Source organism: Oncorhynchus mykiss, chromosome 22 (assembly GCF_013265735.2).
Source record: "Oncorhynchus mykiss isolate Arlee chromosome 22, USDA_OmykA_1.1, whole genome shotgun sequence".
Taxonomy (NCBI): domain Eukaryota; kingdom Metazoa; phylum Chordata; class Actinopteri; order Salmoniformes; family Salmonidae; genus Oncorhynchus; species Oncorhynchus mykiss.
The window spans coordinates 17,905,441-17,926,087 of NC_048586.1; the positions used below are offsets into that span (position 1 = coordinate 17,905,441).

A 20,647-nucleotide genomic window follows, 5' to 3' on the forward strand; every position below is an offset into this window, starting at 1 on the left:
ATTCACGGCTTGGTCCACTAACCATGTTAACACTGATAAATGAGATGTTAATACCGTCATAACCATAATATGGAGGCCTAGCTATATACAATTCACATTAGCCTGGTCTCATCTTGAGAAGCCACACCTCTGAGCTATATTGTCTTTGATATGATTTCTCTGGTCATACATTGGTGTACATATGTCTACCTCATCCTCAAGTAGTTTCTTTGAACATATTTGTTTTGGATCACTGCTTTATAATATACTAAAGTAAGACATGTACACTACACAACCAAAAGTATGTGGACACCTGCTCGTCAAACATCTCATTCCAAAGTCATGTGCATTAATATGGAGTTAGTCCCCCTTTTGCTGCTAAAACAGCCTCCACTCTTCTGGGAAGGCTTTCCACGAGATGTTGGAACATTGCTGGGGGGACTTGCTTCCATTCAGCCACAAGAGTATTAGTGAGGTCATGGAGTCATCACTCCAGAGAACGCGTTTCAACTGCTCCAGAGTCCAATGACGGCAAGCTTTATACCAGTCCAGCCGACACTTGGCATTGCGCATGGTGATCTTAGGGTTGTGTGCAGCTGCTCGGCCATGGAAACCCATTTCATGAAGCTCCCGACAAACAGTTATTGTGCTGACGTTGCTTCCAGAGGCAGTTTGGAACTCTGTAGTGAGTGTTGCAACCGAGGACAGACAATTTTCATTTAACCAGGCAAGTCGGTTAAGAACAAATTCTTATTTACATTGACTTGCCTTCAGGACTCGGCAGTTCCGTTCTTCGAGCTTGCGTAGTCTACCACGGCTAAGCTGTTGTTGCTCCTAGACGTTTCCAATTCACAGTAACAGCACCTACAGTCGACCAGGGCATACATTTGACGAACTGACTCGATGGAAAGGGGGCATCCTATGACGGTGCCACGTTAAGTCACTGAGCTCTACAGTAAGGCCATTCCACTGTCAATGTTTGTCTATGGAGATTGCATGGCGGTGTGCTTGATTTTATATACCTGTCAGTAACGGGTGTGGCTGAAACAGACAAATCCACATACTTTTGTATATATAGTGTATGTCCCCTTTAAAAAGTACATTAGCCCTTTAGTAACAATGGAAAAGCTCATGCGTTCTTTAAAGTGCCACTTGAGCACATTGTGTAATTTCTAAGAGTGATGGCAGTAGCACCAGGAATGTAGTAAGATACTAGCTATGAAATACCATATTCATCCCCTGTGGCGGAATACCTTTCGACAGCTAAGGGAACCGTGACCCGTTACATTCTACACTTCTTTCAGGAATCCCTGCTACAGACGTCTGTGTCCAGTTTTACATATCAAAGGAAAACACAAAGCCAGATCAAGTTGTATTGCTTGAAGTAATAAAAAAATAAAAATCACAAGACAGACAAACAGGAGGCAAAACAACAACTGAACACAAGTACGTTTTAGGCACTTTGCTTGTCTAAGGTTCCCTATAACTGACCTGTCAGACCCATCATCTCTCCTTCAGTCCTTAAGAGTGAGAGACTGCTACACTTTCCACATCACTCCCCCTCCGCCCCTAACACATGCACTTCTCCCTCGTCAAATGACGACTTCAGAGTTGTTGACCGGCCGCAAGTTCTGGTCGTCAAAGCGTCTCCTGACGCTCCTCCTCACCGCGTCGGCTCGCCTGTAAGGCTGATTGCGAAGATCTGGAATGGAGGGAGGAAGATGTGTCAGTCATCTAGCCAGGGCCTTCAGATGTGCCCAGAGGCTGGTTGCGTTGGCAGCCAGTCAGGCAAAGCAGCTTGAGTTCTACAGAAACATTCACCCCTCCGTTCACTTCTCTGGACGTAAAACAAAAACAGGCCTACAGAAAAGACCTGATTGATTTACAATCTACTATTCCTTCTGTCACAATCAATAAAAAAAACAAGCTATGGATGGCCCTTTATACAAGCCTTGTCAATGGAGAAGTAACATGTTTTACAAATTTCAAAAAGGCTGGAAATGTCTTCCCATGAAGGGCATTTTAAATAGAATTTTGCATTCTTTGATTTCAGACATACCTACCGCTGAGGGAAAGCCCTCAGCGGTAGGTAACTTAAAGGGAATGGAGGTTCAAAAAAAAGAGATGCTTGCCAGGTCTGGGACACATCCACCACCACAGGGGTGCTATTGGAGGAATTCCTTACCCTTGAGTGGACATTGGGAAATTTAGTAATATTATTCTTCTTTAGGGCTGGATGGATGAAGAGAAGACAAAATGGAGGTTAAATAAGCAGGGTGACCAGAGTAGTCACTCCAGTGTTTTCACAGTGTCCTTGCAGCGGTGGGAGCGCGGAGCGAGCAAAGCAGCCAATAGGGAGGCAGGGGACAGAATAAGACATGACTAGAGGTGTTAAGGAGGGCCAAAGCTAAGACAAAGGGAGAACAAACCAAAGCATTTGTTTTTCTGTGTCTCAAAACTCAGGCTGCTTTGCAGAATGACTACCAGCATGACAAAAATAGAGCTAAGCATCGAACTTTGCACTAAAACTTTGGAATAGTTATCATGAACCAACATTTTTTTTTCTCCAACAAAAAACTTAATATTGAATAGAACACGGACCAAAAAACAGCATGCATTCAGCCAGGTACATGGGGATAGGATGCAAATTAAACTGTTCGGAAATGTTTAGAAATACTGAGGCGTTTCCCTTCAAATCGCTAATTCATGTATCTGGCTGTAGGTTAGTGGCACACAAAGCACACGTGACATCCAAGACCGAGAACACGTGTCAGAAAATAAAACTTCATGCAATATGTTAGAAAGGTGCCCTGGCAGACCACAGAAAGTCATGTGATCAGATTGTGCTCCATCACCAGGCATTTGAGCCAAGCACAAGGTAAGGTGGGGGAACTGTAGCTCTGGTCCAGAGCGCTACGTATAGCTTCAAGGCTCAGCATCAGAAAGACAGATGTAACACCCTGGATCAGAGATAGGGGATCTGGGAACAGGGGACATTTTAGGTATGAAGCAGGAGAAAGCCAGTGGCATGCAGAGACCCGAACAGCAGGAGTAATACATGATGAACACGACACTCAGTTTTCATGATAAGGCAGACGGACACACAAGCAAGGTATAATGCCACAGCCATTTTAAAATGAGTCAAGATCAACACATCCTAACTTACAATATATTATAGAATTATAGGGTAAACTACTGTGCTATGTTGACAATTCTAACTATACTAACTTCATCTACTGAAGCAGAACTACAATACACTATACCACATAACTACTGGCATTAATACTAGTCAACATAACATATGTCATGCAATATAAATGTCTTGGATGGTAGTCAGTGACAATCTGTTGGGCTACGGCCTAGGAAGCACTTCAGCTATTTTAACAGCAGAGGGCACTTACCATGCTGTCTGATTGATATACACTGAGTGTACAAAACATGAATAACACCTTCCTACTATTGAGATGCACCTCCCAGTTCCGTCGGGGCATGGACTCTACAAGGTGTCAAAAGCGTTCCACGGGCATGCTGGCCCCATGTTGACTCCAATGCTTCCCAAAGTTGCGTCAAGTTAGCTGGGTGTCTTTTGGGCGATGAACTATTCTTGACACACAGGAAACTGTTCAGCGTGAAAAACTCAGCAGCGATGCAGTTCTTGACACAAACCAGTGCTCCTGGCACCTACTACCATACCCAGTTCAAAGTCACTTAAATCTTTTGTCTGGCCCATTCACCCTCTGAATGGCACACATACACAATCCATGTCTCAAGGCTGAAAAATCCATCTTTAACCTATCTCCTCCCCTTCCTCTACACTGATTTGAAGTGGATTTAACATCAATAAGGGATAATAGCTTCCACCTGGATTCATCTGATCAGTCTATATCATGGAAAGAGCAGGTGTTCATCATTATTGTACACTCAGTGGATGTATTACCAATACACATAGAGCGAGATGGTTTCTTACCCATCTCACTCTTCTCAAATATCAACTGACCGACAGGAAAATGTCTGTGACATTATGGTCTGCTATGGGTGATGATACAAACGGATAAGAAAGTATATAACAGGGATGACACGCTTCATGCAGGGGAACGGAGTTGACGTCAGCGACCCCTCCCTCCTCATGCTCCCCTCATAGGAGGGGCGGACAGACACCACAGAGTGAGCGAGTGAAGAGGGAACACACAACACACAGTGAGAGTACGGCGAAAGAGAGAGATGGGAAAGAAAGAAGAGAAACTGTATTTACAGCAACCTTTCAGAGAGAGAGAGTTCTAAGCTTTAGTAATGGCTCTCCTCATTGTGAACCGGCTCGCAGAAAAACCGAGAGCCCCGTTTGGCTGTGCGGGCGGTAAAGGGCACTGTCTTCAGCACTGCATTGAAACAACGACAACAGCCAAGACAAGACAGTAAGGAGAAGCACACATCTACAGGGTTTTAGAACAAGTTAACACCCTACAGCGTACAGCATTAGAAGACTGAAGCACAGAAACATTAACACATTATATAGAGGGTTACAGTCTACTACAGGCCTACAAGGGCTGCAAAATTCCGTGAACTTTCACAAAACTCCCAGGTCTTCCAGAAATCCCCGGTTGGAGGATTCCCTGGAATCAGTACAGAATAAGTAGGACATTCGGGAATCTTCCAACCGGGGATTTCTGAAAAAGCAGAGAGCAGATAATGATCGTATACACATTTGAGCCGGCTCCAAGTGTCTAGGTTAGGTTAGCTGGACTGTCAATGCATGTTTTTAACATATGATTAAGGTTAAATAAAGCCTTAGGATCGAATCTTTGACAGTTCAAACATTTCAATAGTTCAGAGGCAACGTACTTGTTAGGGGTTTAGAAACCCATGTTAATGATTGAATGAGACTGGATTAGAGCACAGGAGAGGACTTGCATGCAGAACACCCAGTATGTGTGTGTGTGTGTGTGTGTGTGTGTGTGTGTGTGTGCGCGTATACAGTATGTGTACACGCATGTGTGTGTATAAGTAATGTTGGGTGATTGTAGAACTGATGGTGATTGGCCCCCGGTCCTGTTTACCGGTGATGATGTCCTCGATGGCTCCGTCCTTTCCCTCGTAGACGTGGCGGCTGCCCGTATCCTTCACCTGCTTCTTCCTCAGCTCAGCTATCACCTCCTGCTGCTGACTCCTGCCCCGGGTGTTCTTATGGGACGGAGACTGGTGGGGAGACCACACACACACACACACACACACGGACGCACAGTCAAATCACAGGCGCCTTTTTCGACTATTCAAACAGCATTAGGGTGGCCCCGTGTGACTCTTTATAGCTCTATAAAACCTAGAGCCGTAGCTGTCACTCTAATGTGTCCATTGGAAAGGTTCTACATATATTATATATACCGTCTATATTTCCTGGTTGGTTTACTAACACTTTATGTTTACTGGTTATATATAGTGGCTTATCTGGACTTGATGTGATACACTAGGTGTCTGCAGTACTTAATATAGCTGCCCCACCAGCGGGTGGGGGAGGAGGGAGAGCGGGAGGGGGCAGAGTTAGGGGAAGGAGAGAGGTAGAGCTTTGGGAGAAAGATAAGCTTAAATTATAGGATGAGGAAGGAGAGGGAAAGAGAGGGAGAAAGGGTGAGAGGGGGAAGGGGTAGTTTATCTTATAGGAAGTGGGTGAGGAGGGAGGGAGAGAGAGCGAGATATAGATGAGGGAGGAGAGGTTACCTTCTTGTCCTCCTGGTCCATCATGGCCTCCTGCTCCAGACGTTTCTCCATCATCATCTGCTCCGCTCTCTTCTTCTGCTCGTTGTCCTCCTCCGCTTGCTGAAAGAACACACAAAGACACACTTAGACTGAGCCTTAGACTGAGCCTTAGACTGAGCCTTAGACTGAGCCTTAGACTGAGCCTTAGACTGAGGCGTTTCCACAGCCGGGGGAACAGGGATGAGGGTTGGTCAGGAGCAGGTGGGGGGGGGTTGGGACATTAGTCTCACCCTGTAGGCCTTGACGAAGCGCACAAACACCGGGAAGAACACAGACGGGGGCGTCGTTTTGGAATTCTCGCCGAAGAATTTGACCGCCTCGTCGAAGGCGTCCTGTGAGAGAGAAAAAATTGCACATTTTGCATTCGTGATTTCCCTTCGACGTTCTTTAGCATCGAAACATCTGTTACATATGAAACATATGCCAATCGTAACTTCGTCCTGTCAAACATATAAGGCCAGTTTCTCAGACCCAGATTAAACTTAGTCCTGAACTAAAACCTTTAATAAAGTCGCTGTATTAATTTGGCACAAAATCAATTCGGTGAGATGAGATTTACCTGTGCGATCTTGGCGTCGTCCTGCAGCTTTTTCAGCTTGCCCTCGTTGTGTGTGATGAAGTCTTTGAGCATGGTGTTGTGACCGTGCATGCTGTACTCTCTCTTGGTCAGGTCCATTCCCCGCTGGAGCTCCTTCACATCCAGCAGAACGTTCTCTAACGACACTGAGATAGCACGCAGACACACACACACACACACACACACACACACACACACACACACACACACACAATTGGATACTGTTCAAATCAGGGAGGGCCGTTTACAGCACAGCTCTTCAGAGTAACACCCAGCTTGGAGGTGTCAATTCCTCAGCAAGAGAACGACATCACAGTCCGTTGTAGCACAAAACGGCAGATGACTGAAGGCGCAGTGCAACAGAATTGCCTGCGGACCAAAGATCGGCTACAATCCAATGACTTAGGTATGCGTCCCAAATGGCACCCCTATTCCACATATAGTGCACTATTTTAGACCAGAGCCCATCAAAAGTAGCGCACTATGTAGGAAATAGGGCGCAGCCTAGGATCTGATTTAGCATCAGCCCTTTCACTGTAATATCACGAGGCCATATTGTGAATCGTACCTGCTGCGGCCTTCTCCACGTAATGCAGTTCGTTGTAGAACAGATTGACCTGCTGGTATTTCTCCTTCACCACGTTGGCTATGTAGTGCAGCAGTGTCATTTTCCGGTCTGTCGACTTGGTGTCTAGTAGCTGGGGGAATTAGAGGATTTAAAAAGGCGTGCAAAGATAATTACGTCCCAAAACGGAACCCTATTCCCTTTGTAATGCACTACTTTGGACGTGGGCCCATTAGGGCTGTGGTTCAAAGTAGTGCACTAAATAGGGAATAGTGTGCAATTTGGGATGCGGCCAATGACAATACTGAAGCACGTTTTGCACTAGCAATACATTTAGGGAGAGAGAATCTCTTACCAAATCTAAACTTTGTAGTTTAAAACCGTATACCGCTCCCCTTTTACTGCTGTTCATGTAGTTTCCGAGAGCCAAGATAATCTGTGGGGGAAACAACAGCACTGGAACATCAACACAGAAGGCAGCCAGGAACAGTATTTCAAACAACAAAAAATCACCACGGAATATTTTCGATGCAAAGAAATCTGTTATTGGTCGCTTACCTCTAGAATTTTCTTCAGTTTCTGTGAGGATTTTATTGACACAGATGCTGCGATGATCGCATGAAGTTGCTGTAAAAAAAAAGAAAGAAAGAAGGAAGTAGAACAAAAGTCAGACAAGAGGAGAATAAGTCAAACTAAAGAAGGCCCTGTACACACTCAGGTTGTACAACTGATCTACAACACATTTGACAATGGTTGTGATATGACTGATATATTTATGATACAATGGAGAGTTGGTCCTAGGGCCGGGCGGTATACTGTATTTTACTATATACCGGTATTAATGCACAGACCGGTTTGGGTTTTTACTTTACCTTCTATAACGTTATTTGAATTTTTGGTTTGTTAAATGTGATATGCCGTGTGTAACGTACATTTTAAAAGTTTACACTGCTACTTGGGCCAGCATCATACCACCCTGCATCCCACTGTTGGCTTGCTTCTGAAACTAAGCAGGGTTGGTCCCTGGATGGGAGACCAGATGCTGCTGGAAGTGGTTGGTGGGCCAGTAGGAGGCACTCTTTCCTCTGGTCTAAAATATATCTCCAATGCCCCAGGACAGTTATTGGGGACGTTGCCCTTTGTAGGGTGCTGTCTTTTGGATGGGACATTAAATGGGTGACCTGACTTTCTGTGGTCACTAAATATCCCATGCCACTTATTTAAAGAGCAGGGGTGTTAACCCTGTGTCCTGGCTAAATCCCCAATCTGGCCTTCATACCATGATGGACACCTAATCATCCCCAACTTTCCAATGGGCTCATTCATCCACCTTCCTCTCCCCTGTAACTGTCCCCCATGTCGTTGCTTTAAACGAGAATGTGTTCTCAGTTAACTTACCTGGCTAAATAAATACAAGTGAATCTCTCCATACCGCTTTCCACACAGACCTAGCCCCGCCCCCTATCACTCAAGGAGAGTGTTTGTTGTTGCTTGACCACGAGACGCTTGCGTTCAGTTTGCATGGTCAATGCAATAATGCTGATGACAATGTTGTTTCCACTTTGCTTCTTAATGTAAATCCACAAGGGTTCTATAATTACACTATTATTTTGTGTTTCTTATATCTGCAAACAGCTAGTTTGTCTTTTTTTTAGCAAGGTTTAAGTAAATTGCTAATGTTAATCGCTAGTTAGCGGTCTAATAAATGTACTGAGCTAGCTAACTATACAGACTGATACCAGTGATGGTATAGGCCTAAATCAGCATATTGTTTGTGCAACATTATCTTCTAAATCAAAGAGGAATAGGCGAAGGAAGCATGAATATGTTGGCTACATGAAGAAACATTTAATGTGGCTAAACATTATAGGGTCCCCTAAGAAACACTGACCAACACTTTGGTTCCTATCCAGTCACAATAACTCCTCCCTGGCATATTATTCTAAAACATAACATACTGTCAAAAATTTGATATGATATTTTGGACATATCGCCCAGCCCTAGTTGGTTTGCACAAAAATGTTCACGCGATGCTTGTGTAATTTTTTTGTGTGCAGAAACACTCTGTTGTATCACAAAACCCAAAAGTGTTGTACATCAGTTGCACAACTTGAGTGTATATAGGGCCGAAGACCGAATCCTCCTCTCCCGTCACATATAACCTCAATCATATCAGGTAAGCCCTAAGACAGCCTCACCGGCGTCAGCATCTGAACGCTCTCGCAGAAGTTGCCTATGAAGGCCATGATGGTCATCTTCTGCATGAGCCGCTCGATCTTGCTGAAGTGCATCATGAAGCGGTCCTCGTCCGTCAGAGCCTCGACGGGCTTCCGCTCCTTCTCGTACTGACGCATGATCTTCACCTCGTTCTCCGTGGGCAGGAAGCGCATCAGACACTCCACGTAGTCCACCGACAGGGTGCGCAGGTCAAACCTGACGGGAGGGGGGTGGGGGGGACACGCAGGTGATGTCGGTTATTAGACACAGAAATGCACGCTATGTGGAGGCACAGGCAAACACGGACTGGAGACACAGACATGCACACAGACGCTATTGCTATACAGACACACACACACACAAACAAAACCCTCATTCGCAGTGATACATAGAATAAGAAGACCACTAGGTCGTGTTGCGGAGTCCATGACGTCTTACAGCTGAATGGCCTTGCAGATCTCCTCGGGGGCCTTGCCCACTTTCCTCAGGGTGATGGCCATGTTCTTGGCCCGGTTGGCGTCCAGCAGCGCCACCTTGTTGGGACCCTTCTGGATGATCTTGGTCTTGCTCACGGCCAAGTCGATGGCCGGGCCCTGGGCTTTCGTCTTGAACATCTCCTCAAACTCATCCACGTTCAGGTCCTGAGGTTTAAAACACACTTCAAGTGAGAAGGTTTGAATCCTAAGCAACCCTGTGGTGAGTAGCCTACATGTTGTTTTGAAGTACAGAAGACCAACATAGCGTTTAGAGAAGGTCAAAGTGTGAAGTGCATATACGTGGGGGTGAGTGGACGGTTCCCTACCTCCAGTATCCTCTCGTCGTCGATCTCGTTGAACACGGTGCCGTTGATTTGGTTGGGCTTCAGTGCCACCCAGTTGAACACCGGCAAACGGAACTTGGTCTTGATGGGCTTCTTAATCTTCACGGCTGCACCGGGACACAGAGGAATAAGTCAGCAAACACACCATCTACCTCTCTCTGTCATCGCTCTCACAAACACACAGTGCACACGTCATGTGATGGAGGATAGACATAGGCTGCATGGATCCCAAATGGTGCCCTATTCACTATGTAGTTCACTACTTTTAGTACTACAAAAGAAGTGCACAAGATCAGTGGAGGCTGGTGAGGGGAGGACGGCTCATAATAATGGCTGGAATGGAGTCAATGGAGTGGTAACAAACACGTGGTTGATACCATTCCATTGACTCCATTCCAGCCATTACTATGAGTCGTTCTCCCCTCAGCAGCCTCCACTGCACTATATAGGAAATAGGGTGCACTATATAGGGAATACTGGTGGCATTTTGGACACACACAGTCCTATCAGTGACTGGTGGTGGTGACACACATGGATATGCCTTCCTCCGTAGATAGATAAATAGGCTGAGACTGGCCGTCGGTCTCATCTTAAGAGCCCATTTAATGAAATCCCGCCTGAGAGAGATGGAGATGTGCTCTACAGCCACTTCTACAGCAGGGCATGATGGGCTCTGGCTAGCTCTTTACTGCTATCCATAGCCACTAGTTTATTGATTTAACCTTCATTTAACCAAGACATACTGGTCAGTAGCGGGCCCAGAATAGTGCCTTGGGGGACACCAAATTGAGTTAGCTATGATATTGAATGTGCATATGGCTAGGGTTGTCATCCCTGGCACAGTGGCATATTGTGTTTATATAGACAAAGATTATGGCCATACGGAGTATATAAACCCAGATTGACTGCCTCTCCCCGGGTAACCTCTCTAGCACACAGACAGACAGAGGTACCGTGGAGCATAGCGATAAGGATCAGGATTGGAGAGTGTGACAACCAGGGCATTCCAGGCTTGCGCAACACTCTCCTATCTTGTTATCAATACCAGCCTACCTGCAGTGGCACGTCAATGTGTTTGAGCATGCAACAACAGACACTTCCTGACATTACAATAAATCACACACGCACATGGTAGAGTACAAGTATGGAGACCGTGCAGGAGTTGGAAATGTGGCATTTTCAGTGATCCCATCAGTCAAGACTAAATAAGACAGATTGTACTGTATTTTGTCTCGTCCCATTATGTGTAACAGGCTAAAGACCCCAGCAGTTCAGGATCCCAGAATGATGACAAATGATCCCAACTAGGACTCCATGTCTTGTTTTGTGGATAGACTGTTGTTTCATATTTTGGTGGGCTCAAGCCTTCTACAGTACAGCTGTGAAGAATGAAGAATATTTTGGGGGAGTCTGCAAACAGTCGCAAGAGTATTTAAAGAGAATGCATGAAACAAAAGAGTCCAATTTCATGCTTGGCTAGACTAAAGAAATCATAGGGCATAAATGGCCATCTCTATGCAGACATTCCTCCTGTGTGTGTGTGTGTGTGTGTGTCTTGTCTTCACGTTTGGTGTTACAACTAAAAATACCATTTCCAAATACTCAGGAGAGGAGGAACAGTGAAAACACAACCACATGACAGAAAAAAACCTACAGAACAGTTTGATGGGTCCCTCTGGTTGGCAGAAAACAAGATAGAGAGAAAAACAACCAGAGAAATCATTATTAAGGCGAGAGAGATTAGTAAGATAATAAATCATAATAGACAATAATAGATCATACAAAACAAGCTTCACAGCTGAAAGTGTACTAATGCTAGTGCTGTCATATACTGAATTAAGGCTTCAGATCAAGAGTCATATTCAAGGTGAAAGGTCAAATTCTGGAATGATCTTGTGTCACATTGTATCTTTGTCTCAACTGGTCAAAGTCTGCAGTGAGTACAGACCCAGTGACACACAATGAATGATAGGTTAAGGGGGAGGCCAAGTCAGTGAGTCAGAAGACGCCTGACTAGCCGTCACATCCGCTGTGAGTCACCCATGATATGCACACCCTGATATCCAGGAAGTCAAGCAGCTTGAAATTGCGGTGAGTAAACAGCATCAGACACAGTGATACTGTAAATATCGGCAGGGTTCAAAAGGCCTAAAGGATATCAGGAGGCTTGGCTCAAGTTGATAAGGCAACATAGTGTAGACTAAAATTGTGAATTTTTGAAGCATTGGAAAGCACATGGTGTGCTTTCAGTTACATACAGTGCATTCAGAGAGTACTCAGACCCCTTGACTTTTTTCATATTTTGTTATGTTACAGCCTTATTCTAAATGGATTAAATTGTTTTTTTTCCCTCATCAATTTACACACAACACCCCATAATGACAAAGCCAAAACAGGTTTTTAGAAATGTTTGCACATTTTCAAAAAACTAAAAACGGAAATATCACATTTACGTAAGTACTCAGACCCTTTACTCAGTACTTTGTTGAAGCACCTTTGGCAGCGATTACAGCCTCGAGTCTTCTTGGGTATGACACTACAAGCTTGGCACACCTGTATTTGGGCAGTTTCTTCCATTATTCTCTGCAGATCCTCTCAAGCTCTGTCAGGTTGGATGGGAAGCGTCGCTGCACAGCTATTTTCAGGTCTCTTCAGAGATGTTTGATCAGGTTCAAGTCCGGGCTCTGGTTGGGCCACTCATAGACATTCAGAGACTTGTCCCGAAGCCACTCCTGCATTGACTTGGCTGTTGCTCAGGGTCGTTGCCCTGTTGGAAGGTGAACCTTCACCCCAGTCTGAGGTCCTGAGCGCTCCGCTCCGGAGCAGGTTTTCATCAAGGATCTCTCTGTACTGTGCTCTGTTCATCTCTCCCTTGATCTTGACTAGTCTCCAACATCCCCACAGCATGATGCTGCCACCACCATGCTTCACCGTAGGGATGGTGCCAGGTCTCCTGACGTTACACTTGACATTCAGGCCAAAGAGTTCAATCTTGGTTTCATTAAACCAGAGAATGTTGTTTCTCGTGATCTGAGTCCTTTAGATGCCTTTTGGCAAACTCCAAACGGGCTGTTATGTGCATTTTACTTAAATGCTGCTGACATTTTTTGGTACCCTTCCCCAGATCTTTGCCTCGACACAATCCTGTCTCGGAACTCTACAGACAATTCCTTTGACCTCATGAATTGTTTTTTGCTCTGACATGCACTGTCAACTGGTGGACCTTACAAAGACAGGTGTGTGGCTTTCCAAATCATGTCATATCAATTGAATTTACCACAGGTGGACTCCAATCACATTGTAGAAACATCTCAAGGATGATCAATGGAAACAGGATGCACCTGAGCTTATTTCGAGTCTCATAGCAAAGGATCTGAACACTTCTGTAAATAAATACTTTGGCAAACATTTCTATAAGCCTGTTTTTGCTTTTTCATTATGGGTATTGTGTGTAGATTGATGAGGGAAAAATGATTTAATCAAATTTAGAGTAAGGCTGTAACGTAACAAAAAGTGGAAAAAGTCCAGGGGTCGGAATACTTTCTGAATGCACCGTATTATGATAAGGTCTGATAAAATACTGCAAATGATTAACACTTGATAATGACGGTTCACAAACATACCAAAAAAGATTACAATCGTGATGATCACTGATAGCCGATTCCCTTAACATACATTACAGTTTTCTTCAAGTGCGTTGGTGCGATTTTCACAAGTGGGAAAGTTCAAAACATTTAGTACAAAACTCAAACCAGATAATCGAAAAGGCTGTTTTAAAACTCTAAGCACATTTTAAATTTACTAAGTACAACACACAAAAACATAGGTCATTTTTTCACCAAACTTAAATCAGTGGTTCATCTAGAAATACGTTTTACATTGCACATGATCCTCTCCAGGCCATGGATGAGGCATGCAATGATTTGCCATGCCAAAAGGTTTTTCTCCACTCCAGGTGCATGAACAATGAGGACATTTATTGCAATGTTGATGAGAACCTATGGCCAAATTCTCAAGACAGGCTTTGATGCAAACTAGTGGCTGCAAAACTTAGTTTCTTTCTTTCATTAAATTCATTTGTTTCATTTTAATACAGGACACCTATGTTGTAATTACATCTGAAGAATATATTTTCGCATCAATGAAAATTTGTAATAATCTCACCTTTGACCACACATGGGATAGAAATTATATAAACATATTTTTGGGATCAATGGTTGTTTGGTGAAAGATGTCGCCAAACAAAATGAATGCAAAATAAAAACGTTTTGAATAAGTGTTAGCAGTTTGGAGTATTGTATTAACAGTTTTGAAGACACATACTTGTGAAAATAGCACCAAAGCGATAACAAAAAAACTGTAACAGAACAAAAGCGTATCTTGAAAACCCATCTTTCATTGTCTGGTCCAGCGTGATTCCTCCACATCCACGACAAAGGGAATAGGGTGCCATTGGAGACGCATTCAGTCTCACACGCAGGCGGCGTCTGGGTGGGATGACCTTACCTGCTAACCCTGAGTTGAAGATGACAGTGGGGGATCCACAGCCGGGCAGCGGTGGGGCCATGGGGGGTGGAGGAGGGGGCGGGGGGGCAGGCACCGCCATAGGGCCAGGGGGAGGCGGGGGCGGCGGGGGAGGGGGAGGAGCGGCGAGGCCAGCCAATGGTCCATTTGGCACTGGAATAGAGGGAGCGAAATAGAGGAGAAGATGAACAAACAGGAGCAGAGGGAACAAGAGAGAGAAAGTAAGCGTGGAATTGAGATGACAGCATGCCAAGTGCTGTCTTCCATTGAGACTCAATCAGCAGAGTACAAACTCCTCTCGTGTGACTGCTCTGCTCTCTCTTTCTCTCTCTGCTGGCTTCCCCAGCTCTGCCTCTGTGTCTGTTTATGTTACAATTCAAATGCCAGAGCTGGAACAGCTTGGGGTAAAGGCATACCGTTACATTAAATTCCACTCAAGAAAATAGGACAGTAAAAATGAAAGGGCATGTTGTGAAACTAGCAACTAGCAGTTCAGACTGCTTCGCTACCATCTGTGACTAAACAGTAGGCTAAGCCGGAACTGGTCTGGACTCGTAATTCCACCTACCAGGCACAGGTGGTGGGGGAGGAGGAGGGGGCGGCGCGGGCATTCCCGGGATCCCATTCGACCCCATCGGGCTGACCGCACCCCCGTTATAGCCCCCTGGTACACCCTCAAATCCGGCCACCAGCGGGCCCCCGGGGGCGGGCGGCGAGGTCAGGATGGAGATGTCCCCGTCGCCCTTCTTCTGGACCGTCATAGTGCCCTGCTTCTCCAGCTCGTGGATCTTCTTCTCCAGGTTGCACTGCCTCTGGATGGCCTCGTCCTTCTCCTTCACCATCCGCCGCAGCGTGTGCACCTGCGAGTTGGCGTCCTTGTACACCTCCTGGGTGGGGGGAGGGCAGGAAACAGACAGAGGTGTTACTGCATTGCACGCAGATCAGAGGATTATTAACCTGTGTCCGTCAGCCATAGAATTACATAAAGAAAAAGTAGAATGGACACTGGCATCCTAGCAACATGACTAAAGAGGGGGGGGGGGACTTTACTTCTAGGATCTCTATGCCGTCAACGTCACTAACTCCTCTCCCCTACCGATTGAGGGAGTAGAGCGAGTAAAGTCTCAAGTCTCACCCGGACGGCGTCGAGCTCCTTGTTGCGCGTCATCAGCTGTTTCTCCAGCTCCACGATCTTGGACATGGCCTCGTTCTCCGTGTCCTGCAGCTTCTCCGTCATCTGAGGGAGCAATGGTCGACAGGGGGGGGGGGGGTTTCGTCAGATCACATGACACGTATAACGCAGAGTGAGTGTTTGTAGTGAACGTGTCAGCGAATAAATGCATGGAGAGAAATGGATGGATGCCAAGTCACTGAACGAGTGACTGAGGATTCAGATAGAAGGGACGGCGGAGTGAGTTATCAAAAAGGTAGGGTGGCAAGGAGTCTTCTGTAGGGAGTCAGAGTGTTATTGGATAGAGACGTCTGTGCGTGGTTGTCGTTTCTTCTCACATGTGACATGTTCTCCTCCAGCTCCTCCACCCGCTCCAGCGCGGCGTTCTTGGTCTCGGCGTCCTCCAGCAGGGCGCCCACGTCAAACACGTTGTCCAGGTAGGCTTGGATCTGCACCTGCAGCTTGTCACTCTCCGTGTGCTTCAGCTTCTACACACAGACACTTACATTAGATTTTACATTTAGGAGACACTTTGATCCAGAACGAGAGATAGACAGACATGCAGGCAGGACCGATGGATATACAGACAAACAAACAGACAGACAGGTCTGAGGATGGACTGATTGGGCCAGTTTACTGAACTCAGGGTCGCATCTCAAAGACGAGGATTGATTTCAGCTTCTTCTTCAAGGCGAGGGTTTATAGAATTAATTCATTTTCCAAACAGAGTATTGACCTTGTTTCAGAGTCTTGAGCTGAATAACTAAGTGCATTTTTTACTAGCATCTCAACATATTTCCTGTGATATATAGCAGGTTTGAGGCCAATTGCTTTTCAATTCAGTAAGTAAAAATAAATCCCAATTCCAATTCTCCTCGAGGCCTACCTAGACAGAAAAATGTAAATGCTTCTCTGTGAGAAAAAAACATTGCAATTCTGTTTACTTCCTGAATTGACTGACTTGAAATGGAATTGACTCTAGGGCCTTTGCTGGGACCATATTACCACCACACTGGCAGCCATGAGTCATGACCACAGTAAAATTCCATGTGACTGTTATCTCCTTTATGCCCTCTGGACATGTGTACACAACTTGCTATGTACCATCAGGTCCTAATGGCCTGGTACTCAGGGCTCTATTGTCCCTCTGATATCAATGCAAATGCAATCACAATTCACATCAAAACAGCATTGTGCTTTTAATACTCCCCTCGCTGTGATGATCAATTTGAAGAAAGAAGTTCAACAGCAGGTTGAAACTGAGTTTAAAACATGGTCGTTGTGGATGTTGTTTCAAAGCCTAACTCAACGAAATGGACAGCTGCTTTCTAAGGTGATGATTAATTCAAAACAACCATACGCATATATTAGAGCTTATGCATATGAAGGTTTATGAGCCCAAGCCCCCCCCAAAAAAGAACTGAATTCAAATGAGGATTGTTCCGTTATACAATACATAGACTACCCATATTACACATGGCAGAAAAACCTCAAACAAAACTGATTTAAGATGTCTTTGGTACATAATTGGTCCAGCCTATACTCCAAAATTAAAGTAATACCCTTTGAGTGTGGACCCTATTATTATGCATACTGGATAGACTGGTTACTCTATGCCACACTCCAAAATGTCTGCCCATGAGTCTGGGAGAGAACGTACAGCCCTAGACGATGCTATTGGCTCATTGATTGTGCAGGGCGACTTACACTTGACCTACAATGAGTGAATTTGTATTAGACTTTGAATAGCTTAGTAATAGTGATTTCTTGATATATTTTCATAATTAATTGGGTGGCACATTACCTTTAACTATACAGAATATCTCACTGCCACGCGTTTCCATCTCCTCCTCGCTCTCCTTTATTCCTGTCGCGGGCGGGCAGCGGGGCTGCCAACAGTTTAGTGAAATATGTTTTGTGGCGAGAATGTCCCTAAATTAAGCACTGGGTAGCTGCAAGGAGGAGGTTGGAGAGCCCATGGCATACAGAGTTTGGGAGGAATATCCACCTTTTGGGCAGCGAGAGCGTTCTCCTCAAACAGTGGTTGACGCGAGTGGAGCGAAATAAGTGTTTGTATATTTATTTCTCAGCTGCTCATATTAACCACATACTCCGCTACAAAGCCACAGTAGCCTACAAAACAGACTGGCGGGAAAGGGCGTACCCTCCTCCCTTTTCGCTATTCGAGTGCGGACAAATGACATGTGTTTTTCCCCTGCCCCTGTTCCTGCCCATTCGATAATGGACCATTCTAAATCCAAAACTCATTTGACATATTACTAAAGACAAGATTTCATTTAGAATTGTCTGACGGGCGAAAATATGATCACTTGATGAGAGAACAGCGGTGCAGCCTGAGGCAAGGGCCTGAGTGCAAAGCTATACATTTTGATTTCTAAGACAGTATAACTAAAGTTGCCAAATAACTCTAAATCTAGCATATAGGACCTGTTTCAAATTATCACTTTTATGCTCAACATAGCCACTTCATATGCACTCTTGCCATAATGGGAAAAAACATCCTTTCTATTTTATTTAGCTAAGTTCTTACTATAAAATCATATAATCTAAAATAATGGCACAGGACTTATCAGCATATCTTGTCTGCTAAATGAACAAGCCTACAGCCTCTGTGGCATGGAGCATAGCCAGGTAACATACAGTAGGACTCTTCGGAAATACATTTCCTTCATTTCGTATTGTAGATGTTCCAAAGGTGCGCATCAGCAGGCTTGTATGTGTGGAGGCCTGGAGATGCTAAATGTTCAATGTTCATGTTAATTAACAGTCAATTACCGTGAGACCGGTAAGCTTTAGCGTGACAATAACCGGCTGAGAAAATGTCATGAGCGTCACAGCCTTATGTGACCCCAACTCAGGCTGGTATCCAGCTACTTACGTCCAGGTAGTCGTCCAGACAGAGCTTGGTGAAGTTGTACTGCAGGTGAACCCTGAAGTTCATGTCCTCTACTGAGTGGACCACGATGTTGATGAACTGCATACACGCCACCTATAAGGGACCAACAAGCACAACCATCAAGGGATAATCTCACTGTACTGATACTGAAACATCCATGGGATATAGGGTGCATCCCAAATCACACTCTATTCCATGTACTATTCAGGGAGGAGGGTGCCATTTGGGGGGAAAAGTATTAAATGTGTAAATGAGCATGGAAATGATATGGGTGCATTCGTCATGCTAAATGGGCAGATAAAGGGAGTCACTTCAGTCCGCATCCCAAATGGCACCCTAATCCCTATGTAGTGCACTACTTTTGACCAGGGCCCATTTGGGCTCTGGTCAAAAGTAGCACACTACATAGGGAATAGGGTGCCATTTGGGACACTTCCTCCGTGTTGAACGTACACAGTGGAGCGCCACAGAATCAGTGCATTCTTGTCACCCTGCTAATACTGTCTTAATGGACTTCCTTGTTAAGAAGCTTGGAGTCAACTGTGTGAGAGATGCCAGCCCTGTCTGACAAATCTGTTTGCTTTCGCGCTCGTGTCAAATGACTGGCCCTCTACCAAATGGCTCAGAACGGACTTGTGACACACGCGGCCTATTCAAACACACAGGGCATCTGGTTGGCCTCTCATGCACACACGGCAGGCACAGACCAATGGGGAGCCTCAAAGTGGAGGCAGTGTGGCACATTGAGGAAAACAGATATTTCGCCATGCCGCCTCATCTAGTTCGATTAACACGTATTAGTAGGAATAGTGCGACAAAACAAACTGAGTTGCTGAGGTTTCCTTACGTGTGGTTGGCTAGATATAGAAATAAACAGAAGTCAAGCAACAGGGTCTGGTTATAAATTGTGATTTCAGGATATGATGTAACCGAACAACTCATGGCTCGTCCAGTGGAAACGCTGTGTACCATAAAGTCAATGTTGTTGTCCATGTCCTTGAAGTGTTCCATTAGCTTCTCGAACCTCTGTGTCTCAGCACACACCTGCAAGAGAAATCAGCAATCATTTACTTTTAGCAGTGGACTCAAAAGGCGATGAAAGGAATCTTTAAACACCACTGTACTTCGAGCATCCAGATATAACGCTTTATGACTTGTTATAAAAATGTATGAGTCTTAATAATCTGTTATAGCAAGGCTGTTATGTTTCTCTCTGAATAACATTTTTCAGTTGTCTCAAACTGGCTGCTATTTCTTTTATTTCACCTTTATTTAACCTGGCAAGTCGGTTATGAACAAATTCTTATTTACAATGACGGCCTTCCGGGAAACAGTGGGTTAACTGCCTTGTTCGGGGGCAAAACAACAGATTTTTACCTTGTCGGCTCGGGGATTTGGGGCGGCAGAGCGTTGGACTAGTAACCGGAAGGATGCAAGTTCAAACTCCCGAGCTGACAAGGTACAAATCTGTCGTTCTACCCTTGAACAGGCAGTTAACCCACTGTTCCTAGGCCGTCATTGAAAATGAGAATTTGTTCTTAACTGACTTGAATAGTTAAATAAAGGTAAAATAAATAAAAATTGATCTAGCAACCTTTCGGTTACTGGCCCAACGCTCTAACCACTAGGCTACTTACCTGAAATATGTGTAAGACATTATAAACAGGTCCAAGCCTCATAACTGCATTATACATGGAATCGTTAAGTCTTACTTTGCAATGCAGAATACTGTATTACCTTAGCGAGAGAAATGAAATGTTTCCGTCATAATCTCTGCCTTATATAAAAACCCAGCCCTGTACTGTCTCCTTACTCCCTCCCATCACACTGAATCCTTCCCTGATCAAATATCAAGAAGAGCGCCAGCATGGTGAAACCTCCCCTGCCATAGGGCTTTGTAACACTCATGACCTATTTTCCCCCTCTGTGATTACCATATATACAGCACTGAAAGAGAGAGAGAGAGAGAGAGAGAGAGAGAGAGAGAAAGAAAGGAGGAAGGGAGAGAGAGGGAGAAAGAGAGAGAAAGGAGGAAGGGAGAGAGAGAGAGCAGGAGAGGGAGAAAGAGAGAAAGAAGGGAGGAAGGGAGAGAAAGAAAGGAGGAAGGGAGAGAGAGAGGGAGAGAA

General features: G+C 45.0%; 1 protein-coding gene across 11 annotated transcripts in view; it reads right to left on the reverse strand.

Moving 5' to 3' along the window:
- Positions 1-617: 617 nt before the first annotated feature.
- fmnl2a (formin-like 2a) overlaps positions 618-20,647 on the reverse strand; it is an 89,757-nt gene continuing 69,727 nt past the window's right edge. For 2 of the 11 annotated variants that reach the window (XM_036958903.1, XM_036958907.1), the window contains 18 exons: positions 19,491-19,565; positions 18,504-18,614; positions 15,943-16,092; positions 15,569-15,670; positions 15,002-15,320; positions 14,416-14,586; positions 9,892-10,016; positions 9,528-9,730; positions 9,071-9,305; positions 7,431-7,499; positions 7,228-7,308; positions 6,876-7,005; positions 6,290-6,453; positions 5,961-6,062; positions 5,692-5,790; positions 5,034-5,172; positions 2,165-2,211; positions 618-1,681 (listed from right to left, as the gene is read on the reverse strand). In XM_036958903.1, the coding sequence (XP_036814798.1) occupies positions 1,643-1,681; positions 2,165-2,211; positions 5,034-5,172; positions 5,692-5,790; positions 5,961-6,062; positions 6,290-6,453; positions 6,876-7,005; positions 7,228-7,308; positions 7,431-7,499; positions 9,071-9,305; positions 9,528-9,730; positions 9,892-10,016; positions 14,416-14,586; positions 15,002-15,320; positions 15,569-15,670; positions 15,943-16,092; positions 18,504-18,614; positions 19,491-19,565 (2,361 nt within the window). In that variant the 3' untranslated portion in view covers positions 618-1,642. Of the gene's footprint in view, positions 1,682-2,164; positions 2,212-4,237; positions 4,356-5,033; positions 5,173-5,691; positions 5,791-5,960; positions 6,063-6,289; positions 6,454-6,875; positions 7,006-7,227; positions 7,309-7,430; positions 7,500-9,070; positions 9,306-9,527; positions 9,731-9,891; positions 10,017-11,563; positions 11,585-14,415; positions 14,587-15,001; positions 15,321-15,568; positions 15,671-15,942; positions 16,093-18,503; positions 18,615-19,490; positions 19,566-20,647 lie in introns of all 11 variants that reach the window. The other 9 variants (XM_036958901.1, XM_036958906.1, XM_036958897.1 and 6 more) reach the window with 6 other exon arrangements.